This window comes from Orbicella faveolata, unplaced genomic scaffold (genome assembly GCF_042242905.1).
Source record: "Orbicella faveolata isolate gen_17 unplaced genomic scaffold, um_ofav_v1 contig_46, whole genome shotgun sequence".
Classification (NCBI taxonomy): domain Eukaryota; kingdom Metazoa; phylum Cnidaria; class Anthozoa; order Scleractinia; family Merulinidae; genus Orbicella; species Orbicella faveolata.
This window is the reverse complement of record NW_028301576.1, coordinates 10,522,908-10,540,499: the sequence shown is the minus strand read 5'-3', so window position 1 is coordinate 10,540,499 and position 17,592 is coordinate 10,522,908. Positions and strand designations below refer to the sequence as shown.

Below are 17,592 nucleotides of genomic sequence, written 5' to 3'. Positions count from 1 at the left end.
TCATCTTTGTCGGCTTCTACAAGTAGTTTACTAAGATAGAAAAACATCAAAGAGATAATAGTAAACCATAAAGGAACATGGATGGTTGAGGATTAAGAAGGATGACACGGATTACGAACAACAAACTGGACAAATTTAGGCTTAACTTTTCAAGAGGCGAAACCATGACATAGCTCCTTTAACTTGCTAAAGAATTTCAAAACTGGATCTTGGTGAATTTTTTTGTAACAAGATATTCCTTCTCTGGGATGAAAAGAGAGAGCCCGACTACTTTTACAAAACATTTCAGACAAATCTTAAGCCCCTCCCAAGTCTGGTCATATTTCAAGAAATACTGTTTTCGCTCCTGTTCCTACAAAAGCTTTAAGTAAATGCTCAGGATCACAAATAAAAGAGACGGGCCTCATGTCCATAGCATACACATTTTCAGTTTTGCATGTAAATATAAGTATCTCTTTAGGTGCACCTGGAAGGCAATGAAACTAGTAAAATGTACGGTGTGGAGTACCATCCTGATCCCATGTGTTAGTCAAACACTAGTGTTCGTCATGAAGGGATATCAACTCCTGTACAAAGAAAAACAAAATCACATAATTTGGTCGAGTCTAAAAATAGTTGATAAGTAGGTATGGCCATTGAAATTGCTAGTACGAATTACATCAAGCGCAGTTACTGCATTGGCAGTCGGTAATGACTAAACTCTATAAATCCAGTTCATTCAGTAAACCATTTACTTCCAGTACAGTCCACTGTGGTGCATACCGTTTAGTCTATTAGCCGTTCAGTCTATTAGCGTTTCAGTCTATTAGCCGTTCAGTCTATTAGCCGTTCAGTCTATTAGCCGTTCAGTCTATTAGCCGTTCAGTCTATTAGCCGTTCAGTCTATTAGCCGTTCAGTCTATTAGCCGTTCAGTCTATTAGCCGTTCAGTCTTTAGCTTTTCAGACTATTAGCCGTTCAGTCTATTAGTCGTTCAGACTATTAGCCGTTCAGACTATTAGCCGTTCAGTCTATTAGCCATTCAGTCTATTAGCCGTTCAGTTCATTAGCTGTTCAGTCTTTTAGTCATTCAGTCGATTAGCAGTATTTGCTGCTACTAAAACTATGGCGCTATAACTTAAGAACCCTCTCAGGGGAAAGATGAAGTAACCATCTGTTAAGTTTGTCAAGTAACCATCGGCATTGTTGTGCATAACAATGCTAGAATATACCACTTCGTTACATGTTAAACGAAATATCTTAAGGAGAAAGATTTAATTTTCTGAGAGTGTTTCAAAGTTCGGGTCATGATGTGGCTTCTTATAAAAATATCGCTGAGGATTGAATAAGGATTTAATATTTCAGAAATTTTATTTTGGAATAAACAAATAAATGTAATTTACAAGTAAATATATACATATATGTTTTCTTACAAATTTTGCCCTTTTAAAGTGACTCATAAAGTTAACGCTTCAAGCACTTTTTAGCACTTCTTCTTTGATGATCAATGCTACCTCTGAATTTTAGTTGATGCTACAATAATATTTTAAAAAATGTACTAAACATGTTATGGCCATCTTCGTGACGATTACCGCTACAACGATACAATACATCAAAGTGGAAGTGCTGAAATATGCTGGAAACGGCTGCCACCCAGCTAATGAATTTAAAAGCTCGATACTGTACTGCTATCCTGCAGCAAGAAGGCTAAACAAACGATCTTCATTTGTTTCACCTCACATAACATTCCATCTATGCTTTTGCCGGTAAGGCAAGGTGCGAAGGAAAAAAGCCTGAATCAGAATGCTATTATTCGTGTTTTTGATAAATATAAATATATAGATTTACTGAAAGTCAAGTTTCAGAGTATTTCAATTTATGGATTCTCTTAAAAGGAGAAGCAAGTAGAATCAAAATACATAACGGTCCATTCTACTAAAAAGACAATTCTAGTTTCTCTTGTTCGTGAGATAAAGGGAAATCAACTGGCGTTCGAAAATATTTGATTTTAACTCCAATTGTGTTTCAATTGCACTTGTATTAGTAGTGACAATTGATGGAAATCAAACAGAGTTTGTAACGATAGGGGACAATATGCAGCTGACCTGCCGGTATAATGCTTCACCACCAGTGTCTGAAGTACTGTGGAAAATAAATGGGACTGTTATAGCAAGAAATACAAGTGTGCAGATAAATGACTCAAGAATAACTATTCCACATTACAATGATACCCAACTTCAGCTGAAAATTCTTAACACGACCTCAAAAGATGCTGGAAATTACACCTGTTGTGTTGCAAATGGTGTTGGCTACTCATCCGATACGATTGTAATTGTTGTTGAAGGTGTGTTTTAGAGTACAGAACCAATTATTCAATAGGCTCATACCTTGCACTCATGTTTGTGTCTCTGAGCCTATTTACGTTCTGTGTCTATATTATGCGAAATCAGTGGTAGTCTAAAACATATCATATATACTCTGACACGAGATTACCATCCATTAGGATTATCAGGAACCACTGTGTCGACTAGTTCAAGCACCAGTGCAAGTGTGTCTCCAAGTTCAACCAGCAGTGCCAGTGTATCTGAAGGTTCAGGCAGCAGCGGTGTCAATGTGTCGCCAAGTTCAAGCACCAGTGCCAGTGTCTCGAACAGTTCAAGCAGCAGTCTCAGTGTCTCTGACAGTTCCAGCAGCAGTGCCAGTGTGTCTGACAGATCCAGCAGCAGCACTAGTGTTTCAGAGTTCGTAAGTTCCAGTAGCAGTACCAGTTTGTCTGCCACTTCAATCAACAGCACCAGTGTTTCAGATTCCGTAACTTCCAGCACCAGTGCCACTGTATCTAAAAGTTCAAGCAGCAGTGTCACTGTATTGCCCAGTTCCAGCAGTAGTGCTAGTGTTTCTGACGGTTCCAGCAGCAGCGCTGGTGTTTCCGGATCCGTAAGTAACAGCAACCGGGTCAGTGTGTCTCAAAGTTCAAGCAGCAGTGCCAGTGTTTCAGAGTCGCAAAGTTCCAGCAGCAGCGCTAGTGTTTCAGACACCGTAAGTTCAAGAAGCAGTAGCAGTTTGTCGCCAAGTTATAGCAGCAGCGTCACGGCAAGTCTTAACCAAAACGTTTCAGTCAGCTCAAGTGCGTCACAGTCCCAAAGCTCAGCTCCGCCTTTGTCGACAAATGTCTCAGCAATTTCAACATCGGCAAGTGAAGATGGTTCCTCGTCTACAAGTCCCTTGAAGAGTACATCTCCGTCAGTGAGTCAGACCACCTCTGCATCAAAAAGTGAGTCCTTAAGCCTTTCGTCATTAGTCAATAAATGCGTTCGTTTTCCAGACGATAATAAACCATTGCAGTGCACCTAGAGTTTCCTATGTTACCAAAAACATGCAACCCAACAATCGATCAAGTTTCGGGGAAAATGTTCGAGGGATCATTAAAGCATGACCTTACCCTTACCTTAACAGAGAGGAGCAAATGATCTATAATGACTGACTATTACGATATAAAAGAGCTACCACTGTAATACTACCATAGCTATGACCATTCTGGCAATCGTTGTTGCGTTTAACGTTTGTGACCCCAAAATTTAGTATCAGAATCGTTAATAATTTCTGCTATCGTTTTGTCTTTACATTAGCTACAATGATTGCCGTGCAATCTACTGTAGGTAAGTCTCCTGTTTATTCATTACACATTCTCTCATTATCAACATACATATTTGTATAATTATAAACACTGCTAATTACTTGATACTCTATTCACATTTTCTTCACATCTTTTGTTTTTCTCGTCAGCTACAACTCCAGCTCCAACAAGTGAGTACACATAAGATGAGCGTAATATTTCTTTTTATCTGTGTTAATGTTAATGATTTTATGACTCTACCGGAGGTACAAATAATAATGTCATGTGTAAGTAAATGTCTTAGAGTTATTATCGAAGAAAGTTCGAAATGTGGCGTCTGCAGTTTTAGTTGGCCATATCGTGCAACAAGCTATATGTAAGTTAGACATTTTTATTTTTATTTTTTGATTTCATTGAAGCCGCTTCAAGGGAGAACAATATGTATCCATATAATTTTAGTTGATGCTATAATAATGTTTCAAAAAAATGTACTAAACATGTTGTGGTCATCTTCGTGACGGTTGCCGCCACAACAGTACAACCGGTTGAAATGCCCTTGATTTTAGATCTACGAGATTTTCCGTTAATGACAAGTCATATGACCCTTCCTCCACCCCCACCCACTCTGAGCTCGTGTGGAATATTGATTAGCATGTTTGAACATACTAATAATGCAACTTTGTTGCAAGTTTTAACAAATTGTAAGAGGGATTTTGGAGCCATCTTTATGTTGTGAAACCACTCCCATGATTATTAAACTTGTTATAAAGTGGAAACTGTTGGAATTATTGCGCGTTTAAGGCACACCGTCTCCTTAAATATTCTAACCAAAATTTCTCGTTCTTTGATTTTCCCCTATACATACTATGGAATTGTTCGACGAAAGAGCGGCAGTGTTAATCCATCAAAGTAGAAGAGCTGAAATATGCTGGAAACGGCTGTGAGCCAGCTAATGAATTAAAAAGCTCGATACTGTACTGCTATCCTGCAGCAAGAAGGCGAAACAAACGATCTTTGTTTGTTTCACCTCACATAACATTACATCGATGCTTTTGCCGGTAAGACAAGGTGCGAAGGAAAAAAACCTGAATTAGAAAGCTGTTATTCGCGTATTTGATAAATATAGATATATCAGATTTACTGAAAGTCATGTTTAAGAGTATTTCAATTCATGGATTCTCTTAAAAGGAGAAGCAAGTAGAATCAAAATACATAACGGTCCATTCTACTAAAAAGACAATTCTAGTTTCTCCATTTCTTGTTCGTGAGATAAAGGGAAATCAACTGGCGTTCGAAAATATTTGATTTTAACTCCAATTGTGTTTCAATTGCAGTTGTATTAGTAGTGACAATTGATGGAAATCAAACAGAGTTTGTAACGATAGGAGACAATATGCAGCTGACCTGCCGGTATAATGCTTCACCACCAGTGTCTGAAGTACTGTGGAAAATAAATGGGACTGTTATAGCAAGAAATACAAGTGTGCAGATAAATGACTCAAGAATAACTATCCCACATTACAATGAAACCCAGCTTCAGCTGAAAATTTTGAACACTACCTCAGAAGATGCTGGAAATTACACCTGTGATGTTGCAAATGGTGTTGGCAACTCATCCGATACGATTGTAATTGTTATTGAAGGTGTGTTTTAGAGTACACAACCAATTATTCAATAGGCTCATACCTTGCACTCATGTTTGTGTCTCTGAGCCTATTTACGTTCTGTGTCTATATTATGCGAAATCAGTGGTAGTCTAAAACATATCATGTATACTCTGACACGGGATCACCATCCATTAGGATTATCAAGAGCCACTGTGTCGACTAGTTCAAGCACCAGTGCAAGTGTGTCTCCAAGTTCAACCAGCAGTGCCAGTGTATCTGAAGGTTCAGGCAGCAGCGGTGTCAATGTGTCGCCAAGTTCAAGCACCAGTGCCAGTGTCTCGAACAGTTCAAGCAGCAGTCTCAGTGTCTCTGACAGTTCCAGCAGCAGTGCCAGTGTGTCTGACAGATCCAGCAGCAGCACTAGTGTTTCAGAGTTCGTAAGTTCCAGTAGCAGTACCAGTTTGTCTGCCACTTCAATCAGCAGCACCAGTGTTTCAGACTCCGTAAGTTCCAGCACCAGTGCCACTGTATCTTCCTCGTCTACAAGTGCCTTGGAGAGTACATCTCCGTCAGTGATTCCGACCATCTCTGCATCAAAAAGTGAGTCCTTAAGCCTTTTGTCATTAGCCAATAAATGGGTTCGTTTTCTAGAGTATAATAGACCATTGCAGTGCACCTAGAGTTTCCTATATTACCAAAAACATGCAACCCAACAATCGATCAAGTTTCGGGGAAAATGTTCGAGGGATCATTAAAGCACGACAAGACATAGCATGGCATGGCATGGGATGGCATGGCATGGCACAGGCATAGCATGTCATGTAGGGTTTGGCCTATCATGGGTTACCCTTACCCTTACATTAACAGAGAGGAGCAAATGATCTATAATGACTGACTATTACGATATAAAAGAGCTACCACTGTAATACTTCCATAGCTATGATCATTCTGGCAATCGTAGTTGCGTTTAACGTTTGTGACTCCAAAATTTAGTATCAGAATCGTTAATAATTTCTGCTGTCGTTTTGTCTTTACATTAGCTACAATGATTGCCGTGCAATCTACTGTAGGTAAGTCTCCTGTTTATTCATTACACATTCTCTCATTATCAACATACATATTTGTATCATTATAAACACTGCTAATTACCTGATACTCTATTCACATTTTCTTCACATCTTTTGTTTTTCTCGTCAGCTACAACTCCAGCTCCAACAAGTGAGTACACATAAGATGAGCGTAATATTTCTTTTTATCTGTGTTAATGTTAATGATTTTATGACTCTACCGGAGGTACAAATAATAATGTCATGTGTAAGTAAATGTCTTAGAGTTATTATCGAAGAAAGTTCGAAATGTGGCGTCTGCAGTTTTAGCCGGCCATATCGTGCAACAAGCTATATGTAAGTTAGACATTTTTATTTTTATTTTTTGATTTCATTGAAGCCGCTTCAAGGGAGAACAATATGTATCCATATAATTTTAGTTGATGCTATAATAATGTTTCAAAAAAATGTACTAAACATGTTGTGGTCATCTTCGTGACGGTTGCCGCCACAACAGTACAACCGGTTGAAATGCCCTTGATTTTAGATCTACGAGATTTTCCGTTAATGACAAGTCATATGACCCTTCCTCCACCCCCACCCACTCTGAGCTCGTGTGGAATATTGATTAGCATGTTTGAACATACTAATAATGCAACTTTGTTGCAAGTTTTAACAAATTGTAAGAGGGATTTTGGAGCCATCTTTATGTTGTGAAACCACTCCCATGATTATTAAACTTGTTATAAAGTGGAAACTGTTGGAATTATTGTGCGTTTAAGGCACACCGTCTCCTTAAATATTCTAACCAAAATTTCTCGTTCTTTGATTTTCCCCTATACATACTATGGAATTGTTTGACGAAAGAGCGGCAGTGTTAATCCATCAAAGTAGAAGAGCTGAAATATGCTGGAAACGGCTGTGAGCCAGCTAATGAATTAAAAAGCTCGATACTGTACTGCTATCCTGCAGCAAGAAGGCGAAACGAACGATCTTTGTTTGTTTCACCTCACATAACATTACATCGATGCTTTTGCCGGTAAGACAAGGTGCGAAGGAAAAAAACCTGAATTAGAAAGCTGTTATTCGCGTATTTGATAAATATAGATATATCAGATTTACTGAAAGTCATGTTTAAGAGTATTTCAATTCATGGATTCTCTTAAAAGGAGAAGCAAGTAGAATCAAAATACATAACGGTCCATTCTACTAAAAAGACAATTCTAGTTTCTCCATTTCTTGTTCGTGAGATAAAGGGAAATCAACTGGCGTTCGAAAATATTTGATTTTAACTCCAATTGTGTTTCAATTGCAGTTGTATTAGTAGTGACAATTGATGGAAATCAAACAGAGTTTGTAACGATAGGAGACAATATGCAGCTGACCTGCCGGTATAATGCTTCACCACCAGTGTCTGAAGTACTGTGGAAAATAAATGGGACTGTTATAGCAAGAAATACAAGTGTGCAGATAAATGACTCAAGAATAACTATCCCACATTACAATGAAACCCAGCTTCAGCTGAAAATTTTGAACACTACCTCAGAAGATGCTGGAAATTACACCTGTGATGTTGCAAATGGTGTTGGCAACTCATCCGATACGATTGTAATTGTTATTGAAGGTGTGTTTTAGAGTACACAACCAATTATTCAATAGGCTCATACCTTGCACTCATGTTTGTGTCTCTGAGCCTATTTACGTTCTGTGTCTATATTATGCGAAATCAGTGGTAGTCTAAAACATATCATGTATACTCTGACACGGGATCACCATCCATTAGGATTATCAAGAGCCACTGTGTCGACTAGTTCAAGCACCAGTGCAAGTGTGTCTCCAAGTTCAACCAGCAGTGCCAGTGTATCTGAAGGTTCAGGCAGCAGCGGTGTCAATGTGTCGCCAAGTTCAAGCACCAGTGCCAGTGTCTCGAACAGTTCAAGCAGCAGTCTCAGTGTCTCTGACAGTTCCAGCAGCAGTGCCAGTGTGTCTGACAGATCCAGCAGCAGCACTAGTGTTTCAGAGTTCGTAAGTTCCAGTAGCAGTACCAGTTTGTCTGCCACTTCAATCAGCAGCACCAGTGTTTCAGACTCCGTAAGTTCCAGCACCAGTGCCACTGTATCTTCCTCGTCTACAAGTGCCTTGGAGAGTACATCTCCGTCAGTGATTCCGACCATCTCTGCATCAAAAAGTGAGTCCTTAAGCCTTTTGTCATTAGTCAATAAATGGGTTCGTTTTCTAGAGTATAATAGACCATTGCAGTGCACCTAGAGTTTCCTATATTACCAAAAACATGCAACCCAACAATCGATCAAGTTTCGGGGAAAATGTTCGAGGGATCATTAAAGCACGACAAGACATAGCATGGCATGGCATGGGATGGCATGGCATGGCACAGGCATAGCATGTCATGTAGGGTTTGGCCTATCATGGGTTACCCTTACCCTTACATTAACAGAGAGGAGCAAATGATCTATAATGACTGACTATTACGATATAAAAGAGCTAGCACTGTAATACTTCCATAGCTATGATCATTCTGGCAATCGTAGTTGCGTTTAACGTTTGTGACTCCAAAATTTAGTATCAGAATCGTTAATAATTTCTGCTGTCGTTTTGTCTTTACATTAGCTACAATGATTGCCGTGCAATCTACTGTAGGTAAGTCTCCTGTTTATTCATTACACATTCTCTCATTATCAACATACATATTTGTATCATTATAAACACTGCTAATTACCTGATACTCTATTCACATTTTCTTCACATCTTTTGTTTTTCTCGTCAGCTACAACTCCAGCTCCAACAAGTGAGTACACATAAGATGAGCGTAATATTTCTTTTTATCTGTGTTAATGTTAATGATTTTATGACTCTACCGGAGGTACAAATAATAATGTCATGTGTAAGTAAATGTCTTAGAGTTATTATCGAAGAAAGTTCGAAATGTGGCGTCTGCAGTTTTAGCCGGCCATATCGTGCAACAAGCTATATGTAAGTTATACATTTTTATTTTTATTTTTTGATTTCATTGAAGCCGCTTCAAGGGAGAACAATATGTATCCATATAATTTTAGTTGATGCTATAATAATGTTTCAAAAAAATGTACTAAACATGTTGTGGTCATCTTCGTGACGGTTGCCGCCACAACAGTACAACCGGTTGAAATGCCCTTGATTTTAGATCTACGAGATTTTCCGTTAATGACAAGTCATATGACCCTTCCTCCACCCCCACCCACTCTGAGCTCGTGTGGAATATTGATTAGCATGTTTGAACATACTAATAATGCAACTTTGTTGCAAGTTTTAACAAATTGTAAGAGGGATTTTGGAGCCATCTTTATGTTGTGAAACCACTCCCATGATTATTAAACTTGTTATAAAGTGGAAACTGTTGGAATTATTGCGCGTTTAAGGCACACCGTCTCCTTAAATATTCTAACCAAAATTTCTCGTTCTTTGATTTTCCCCTATACATACTATGGAATTGTTTGACGAAAGAGCGGCAGTGTTAATCCATCAAAGTAGAAGAGCTGAAATATGCTGGAAACGGCTGTGAGCCAGCTAATGAATTAAAAAGCTCGATACTGTACTGCTATCCTGCAGCAAGAAGGCGAAACGAACGATCTTTGTTTGTTTCACCTCACATAACATTACATCGATGCTTTTGCCGGTAAGACAAGGTGCGAAGGAAAAAAACCTGAATTAGAAAGCTGTTATTCGCGTATTTGATAAATATAGATATATCAGATTTACTGAAAGTCATGTTTAAGAGTATTTCAATTCATGGATTCTCTTAAAAGGAGAAGCAAGTAGAATCAAAATACATAACGGTCCATTCTACTAAAAAGACAATTCTAGTTTCTCCATTTCTTGTTCGTGAGATAAAGGGAAATCAACTGGCGTTCGAAAATATTTGATTTTAACTCCAATTGTGTTTCAATTGCAGTTGTATTAGTAGTGACAATTGATGGAAATCAAACAGAGTTTGTAACGATAGGAGACAATATGCAGCTGACCTGCCGGTATAATGCTTCACCACCAGTGTCTGAAGTACTGTGGAAAATAAATGGGACTGTTATAGCAAGAAATACAAGTGTGCAGATAAATGACTCAAGAATAACTATCCCACATTACAATGAAACCCAGCTTCAGCTGAAAATTTTGAACACTACCTCAGAAGATGCTGGAAATTACACCTGTGATGTTGCAAATGGTGTTGGCAACTCATCCGATACGATTGTAATTGTTATTGAAGGTGTGTTTTAGAGTACACAACCAATTATTCAATAGGCTCATACCTTGCACTCATGTTTGTGTCTCTGAGCCTATTTACGTTCTGTGTCTATATTATGCGAAATCAGTGGTAGTCTAAAACATATCATGTATACTCTGACACGGGATCACCATCCATTAGGATTATCAAGAGCCACTGTGTCGACTAGTTCAAGCACCAGTGCAAGTGTGTCTCCAAGTTCAACCAGCAGTGCCAGTGTATCTGAAGGTTCAGGCAGCAGCGGTGTCAATGTGTCGCCAAGTTCAAGCACCAGTGCCAGTGTCTCGAACAGTTCAAGCAGCAGTCTCAGTGTCTCTGACAGTTCCAGCAGCAGTGCCAGTGTGTCTGACAGATCCAGCAGCAGCACTAGTGTTTCAGAGTTCGTAAGTTCCAGTAGCAGTACCAGTTTGTCTGCCACTTCAATCAGCAGCACCAGTGTTTCAGACTCCGTAAGTTCCAGCACCAGTGCCACTGTATCTTCCTCGTCTACAAGTGCCTTGGAGAGTACATCTCCGTCAGTGATTCCGACCATCTCTGCATCAAAAAGTGAGTCCTTAAGCCTTTTGTCATTAGTCAATAAATGGGTTCGTTTTCTAGAGTATAATAGACCATTGCAGTGCACCTAGAGTTTCCTATATTACCAAAAACATGCAACCCAACAATCGATCAAGTTTCGGGGAAAATGTTCGAGGGATCATTAAAGCACGACAAGACATAGCATGGCATGGCATGGGATGGCATGGCATGGCACAGGCATAGCATGTCATGTAGGGTTTGGCCTATCATGGGTTACCCTTACCCTTACATTAACAGAGAGGAGCAAATGATCTATAATGACTGACTATTACGATATAAAAGAGCTAGCACTGTAATACTTCCATAGCTATGATCATTCTGGCAATCGTAGTTGCGTTTAACGTTTGTGACTCCAAAATTTAGTATCAGAATCGTTAATAATTTCTGCTGTCGTTTTGTCTTTACATTAGCTACAATGATTGCCGTGCAATCTACTGTAGGTAAGTCTCCTGTTTATTCATTACACATTCTCTCATTATCAACATACATATTTGTATCATTATAAACACTGCTAATTACCTGATACTCTATTCACATTTTCTTCACATCTTTTGTTTTTCTCGTCAGCTACAACTCCAGCTCCAACAAGTGAGTACACATAAGATGAGCGTAATATTTCTTTTTATCTGTGTTAATGTTAATGATTTTATGACTCTACCGGAGGTACAAATAATAATGTCATGTGTAAGTAAATGTCTTAGAGTTATTATCGAAGAAAGTTCGAAATGTGGCGTCTGCAGTTTTAGCCGGCCATATCGTGCAACAAGCTATATGTAAGTTATACATTTTTATTTTTATTTTTTGATTTCATTGAAGCCGCTTCAAGGGAGAACAATATGTATCCATATAATTTTAGTTGATGCTATAATAATGTTTCAAAAAAATGTACTAAACATGTTGTGGTCATCTTCGTGACGGTTGCCGCCACAACAGTACAACCGGTTGAAATGCCCTTGATTTTAGATCTACGAGATTTTCCGTTAATGACAAGTCATATGACCCTTCCTCCACCCCCACCCACTCTGAGCTCGTGTGGAATATTGATTAGCATGTTTGAACATACTAATAATGCAACTTTGTTGCAAGTTTTAACAAATTGTAAGAGGGATTTTGGAGCCATCTTTATGTTGTGAAACCACTCCCATGATTATTAAACTTGTTATAAAGTGGAAACTGTTGGAATTATTGCGCGTTTAAGGCACACCGTCTCCTTAAATATTCTAACCAAAATTTCTCGTTCTTTGATTTTCCCCTATACATACTATGGAATTGTTTGACGAAAGAGCGGCAGTGTTAATCCATCAAAGTAGAAGAGCTGAAATATGCTGGAAACGGCTGTGAGCCAGCTAATGAATTAAAAAGCTCGATACTGTACTGCTATCCTGCAGCAAGAAGGCGAAACAAACGATCTTTGTTTGTTTCACCTCACATAACATTACATCGATGCTTTTGCCGGTAAGACAAGGTGCGAAGGAAAAAAACCTGAATTAGAAAGCTGTTATTCGCGTATTTGATAAATATAGATATATCAGATTTACTGAAAGTCATGTTTAAGAGTATTTCAATTCATGGATTCTCTTAAAAGGAGAAGCAAGTAGAATCAAAATACATAACGGTCCATTCTACTAAAAAGACAATTCTAGTTTCTCCATTTCTTGTTCGTGAGATAAAGGGAAATCAACTGGCGTTCGAAAATATTTGATTTTAACTCCAATTGTGTTTCAATTGCAGTTGTATTAGTAGTGACAATTGATGGAAATCAAACAGAGTTTGTAACGATAGGAGACAATATGCAGCTGACCTGCCGGTATAATGCTTCACCACCAGTGTCTGAAGTACTGTGGAAAATAAATGGGACTGTTATAGCAAGAAATACAAGTGTGCAGATAAATGACTCAAGAATAACTATCCCACATTACAATGAAACCCAGCTTCAGCTGAAAATTTTGAACACTACCTCAGAAGATGCTGGAAATTACACCTGTGATGTTGCAAATGGTGTTGGCAACTCATCCGATACGATTGTAATTGTTATTGAAGGTGTGTTTTAGAGTACACAACCAATTATTCAATAGGCTCATACCTTGCACTCATGTTTGTGTCTCTGAGCCTATTTACGTTCTGTGTCTATATTATGCGAAATCAGTGGTAGTCTAAAACATATCATGTATACTCTGACACGGGATCACCATCCATTAGGATTATCAAGAGCCACTGTGTCGACTAGTTCAAGCACCAGTGCAAGTGTGTCTCCAAGTTCAACCAGCAGTGCCAGTGTATCTGAAGGTTCAGGCAGCAGCGGTGTCAATGTGTCGCCAAGTTCAAGCACCAGTGCCAGTGTCTCGAACAGTTCAAGCAGCAGTCTCAGTGTCTCTGACAGTTCCAGCAGCAGTGCCAGTGTGTCTGACAGATCCAGCAGCAGCACTAGTGTTTCAGAGTTCGTAAGTTCCAGTAGCAGTACCAGTTTGTCTGCCACTTCAATCAGCAGCACCAGTGTTTCAGACTCCGTAAGTTCCAGCACCAGTGCCACTGTATCTTCCTCGTCTACAAGTGCCTTGGAGAGTACATCTCCGTCAGTGATTCCGACCATCTCTGCATCAAAAAGTGAGTCCTTAAGCCTTTTGTCATTAGTCAATAAATGGGTTCGTTTTCTAGAGTATAATAGACCATTGCAGTGCACCTAGAGTTTCCTATATTACCAAAAACATGCAACCCAACAATCGATCAAGTTTCGGGGAAAATGTTCGAGGGATCATTAAAGCACGACAAGACATAGCATGGCATGGCATGGGATGGCATGGCATGGCACAGGCATAGCATGTCATGTAGGGTTTGGCCTATCATGGGTTACCCTTACCCTTACATTAACAGAGAGGAGCAAATGATCTATAATGACTGACTATTACGATATAAAAGAGCTAGCACTGTAATACTTCCATAGCTATGATCATTCTGGCAATCGTAGTTGCGTTTAACGTTTGTGACTCCAAAATTTAGTATCAGAATCGTTAATAATTTCTGCTGTCGTTTTGTCTTTACATTAGCTACAATGATTGCCGTGCAATCTACTGTAGGTAAGTCTCCTGTTTATTCATTACACATTCTCTCATTATCAACATACATATTTGTATCATTATAAACACTGCTAATTACCTGATACTCTATTCACATTTTCTTCACATCTTTTGTTTTTCTCGTCAGCTACAACTCCAGCTCCAACAAGTGAGTACACATAAGATGAGCGTAATATTTCTTTTTATCTGTGTTAATGTTAATGATTTTATGACTCTACCGGAGGTACAAATAATAATGTCATGTGTAAGTAAATGTCTTAGAGTTATTATCGAAGAAAGTTCGAAATGTGGCGTCTGCAGTTTTAGCCGGCCATATCGTGCAACAAGCTATATGTAAGTTATACATTTTTATTTTTATTTTTTGATTTCATTGAAGCCGCTTCAAGGGAGAACAATATGTATCCATATAATTTTAGTTGATGCTATAATAATGTTTCAAAAAAATGTACTAAACATGTTGTGGTCATCTTCGTGACGGTTGCCGCCACAACAGTACAACCGGTTGAAATGCCCTTGATTTTAGATCTACGAGATTTTCCGTTAATGACAAGTCATATGACCCTTCCTCCACCCCCACCCACTCTGAGCTCGTGTGGAATATTGATTAGCATGTTTGAACATACTAATAATGCAACTTTGTTGCAAGTTTTAACAAATTGTAAGAGGGATTTTGGAGCCATCTTTATGTTGTGAAACCACTCCCATGATTATTAAACTTGTTATAAAGTGGAAACTGTTGGAATTATTGCGCGTTTAAGGCACACCGTCTCCTTAAATATTCTAACCAAAATTTCTCGTTCTTTGATTTTCCCCTATACATACTATGGAATTGTTTGACGAAAGAGCGGCAGTGTTAATCCATCAAAGTAGAAGAGCTGAAATATGCTGGAAACGGCTGTGAGCCAGCTAATGAATTAAAAAGCTCGATACTGTACTGCTATCCTGCAGCAAGAAGGCGAAACAAACGATCTTTGTTTGTTTCACCTCACATAACATTACATCGATGCTTTTGCCGGTAAGACAAGGTGCGAAGGAAAAAAACCTGAATTAGAAAGCTGTTATTCGCGTATTTGATAAATATAGATATATCAGATTTACTGAAAGTCATGTTTAAGAGTATTTCAATTCATGGATTCTCTTAAAAGGAGAAGCAAGTAGAATCAAAATACATAACGGTCCATTCTACTAAAAAGACAATTCTAGTTTCTCCATTTCTTGTTCGTGAGATAAAGGGAAATCAACTGGCGTTCGAAAATATTTGATTTTAACTCCAATTGTGTTTCAATTGCAGTTGTATTAGTAGTGACAATTGATGGAAATCAAACAGAGTTTGTAACGATAGGAGACAATATGCAGCTGACCTGCCGGTATAATGCTTCACCACCAGTGTCTGAAGTACTGTGGAAAATAAATGGGACTGTTATAGCAAGAAATACAAGTGTGCAGATAAATGACTCAAGAATAACTATCCCACATTACAATGAAACCCAGCTTCAGCTGAAAATTTTGAACACTACCTCAGAAGATGCTGGAAATTACACCTGTGATGTTGCAAATGGTGTTGGCAACTCATCCGATACGATTGTAATTGTTATTGAAGGTGTGTTTTAGAGTACACAACCAATTATTCAATAGGCTCATACCTTGCACTCATGTTTGTGTCTCTGAGCCTATTTACGTTCTGTGTCTATATTATGCGAAATCAGTGGTAGTCTAAAACATATCATGTATACTCTGACACGGGATCACCATCCATTAGGATTATCAAGAGCCACTGTGTCGACTAGTTCAAGCACCAGTGCAAGTGTGTCTCCAAGTTCAACCAGCAGTGCCAGTGTATCTGAAGGTTCAGGCAGCAGCGGTGTCAATGTGTCGCCAAGTTCAAGCACCAGTGCCAGTGTCTCGAACAGTTCAAGCAGCAGTCTCAGTGTCTCTGACAGTTCCAGCAGCAGTGCCAGTGTGTCTGACAGATCCAGCAGCAGCACTAGTGTTTCAGAGTTCGTAAGTTCCAGTAGCAGTACCAGTTTGTCTGCCACTTCAATCAGCAGCACCAGTGTTTCAGACTCCGTAAGTTCCAGCACCAGTGCCACTGTATCTTCCTCGTCTACAAGTGCCTTGGAGAGTACATCTCCGTCAGTGATTCCGACCATCTCTGCATCAAAAAGTGAGTCCTTAAGCCTTTTGTCATTAGTCAATAAATGGGTTCGTTTTCTAGAGTATAATAGACCATTGCAGTGCACCTAGAGTTTCCTATATTACCAAAAACATGCAACCCAACAATCGATCAAGTTTCGGGGAAAATGTTCGAGGGATCATTAAAGCACGACAAGACATAGCATGGCATGGCATGGGATGGCATGGCATGGCACAGGCATAGCATGTCATGTAGGGTTTGGCCTATCATGGGTTACCCTTACCCTTACATTAACAGAGAGGAGCAAATGATCTATAATGACTGACTATTACGATATAAAAGAGCTAGCACTGTAATACTTCCATAGCTATGATCATTCTGGCAATCGTAGTTGCGTTTAACGTTTGTGACTCCAAAATTTAGTATCAGAATCGTTAATAATTTCTGCTGTCGTTTTGTCTTTACATTAGCTACAATGATTGCCGTGCAATCTACTGTAGGTAAGTCTCCTGTTTATTCATTACACATTCTCTCATTATCAACATACATATTTGTATCATTATAAACACTGCTAATTACCTGATACTCTATTCACATTTTCTTCACATCTTTTGTTTTTCTCGTCAGCTACAACTCCAGCTCCAACAAGTGAGTACACATAAGATGAGCGTAATATTTCTTTTTATCTGTGTTAATGTTAATGATTTTATGACTCTACCGGAGGTACAAATAATAATGTCATGTGTAAGTAAATGTCTTAGAGTTATTATCGAAGAAAGTTCGAAATGTGGCGTCTGCAGTTTTAGCCGGCCATATCGTGCAACAAGCTATATGTAAGTTATACATTTTTATTTTTATTTTTTGATTTCATTGAAGCCGCTTCAAGGGAGAACAATATGTATCCATATAATTTTAGTTGATGCTATAATAATGTTTCAAAAAAATGTACTAAACATGTTGTGGTCATCTTCGTGACGGTTGCCGCCACAACAGTACAACCGGTTGAAATGCCCTTGATTTTAGATCTACGAGATTTTCCGTTAATGACAAGTCATATGACCCTTCCTCCACCCCCACCCACTCTGAGCTCGTGTGGAATATTGATTAGCATGTTTGAACATACTAATAATGCAACTTTGTTGCAAGTTTTAACAAATTGTAAGAGGGATTTTGGAGCCATCTTTATGTTGTGAAACCACTCCCATGATTATTAAACTTGTTATAAAGTGGAAACTGTTGGAATTATTGCGCGTTTAAGGCACACCGTCTCCTTAAATATTCTAAC

At 38.8% G+C, this 17,592-nt stretch overlaps 1 protein-coding gene across 1 annotated transcript in view; it reads left to right on the top strand.

The window, feature by feature from the left end:
- The first annotated feature begins 2,072 nt into the window (after positions 1-2,072).
- Positions 2,073-17,592, top strand: part of LOC110060349 (uncharacterized) — a 154,046-nt gene continuing 138,526 nt past the window's right edge. Inside the window, exons 1-24 of the mRNA XM_089276679.1 lie at positions 2,073-2,322; positions 2,392-3,252; positions 3,608-3,637; positions 3,765-3,785; positions 4,929-5,237; positions 5,397-5,801; positions 6,242-6,271; positions 6,399-6,419; positions 7,563-7,871; positions 8,031-8,435; positions 8,876-8,905; positions 9,033-9,053; positions 10,197-10,505; positions 10,665-11,069; positions 11,510-11,539; positions 11,667-11,687; positions 12,831-13,139; positions 13,299-13,703; positions 14,144-14,173; positions 14,301-14,321; positions 15,465-15,773; positions 15,933-16,337; positions 16,778-16,807; positions 16,935-16,955. Coding sequence (XP_089132805.1) covers positions 2,073-2,322; positions 2,392-3,252; positions 3,608-3,637; positions 3,765-3,785; positions 4,929-5,237; positions 5,397-5,801; positions 6,242-6,271; positions 6,399-6,419; positions 7,563-7,871; positions 8,031-8,435; positions 8,876-8,905; positions 9,033-9,053; positions 10,197-10,505; positions 10,665-11,069; positions 11,510-11,539; positions 11,667-11,687; positions 12,831-13,139; positions 13,299-13,703; positions 14,144-14,173; positions 14,301-14,321; positions 15,465-15,773; positions 15,933-16,337; positions 16,778-16,807; positions 16,935-16,955 — 4,987 coding nt within the window. The remainder of the gene's footprint in view (positions 2,323-2,391; positions 3,253-3,607; positions 3,638-3,764; positions 3,786-4,928; positions 5,238-5,396; positions 5,802-6,241; positions 6,272-6,398; positions 6,420-7,562; positions 7,872-8,030; positions 8,436-8,875; positions 8,906-9,032; positions 9,054-10,196; positions 10,506-10,664; positions 11,070-11,509; positions 11,540-11,666; positions 11,688-12,830; positions 13,140-13,298; positions 13,704-14,143; positions 14,174-14,300; positions 14,322-15,464; positions 15,774-15,932; positions 16,338-16,777; positions 16,808-16,934; positions 16,956-17,592) is intronic.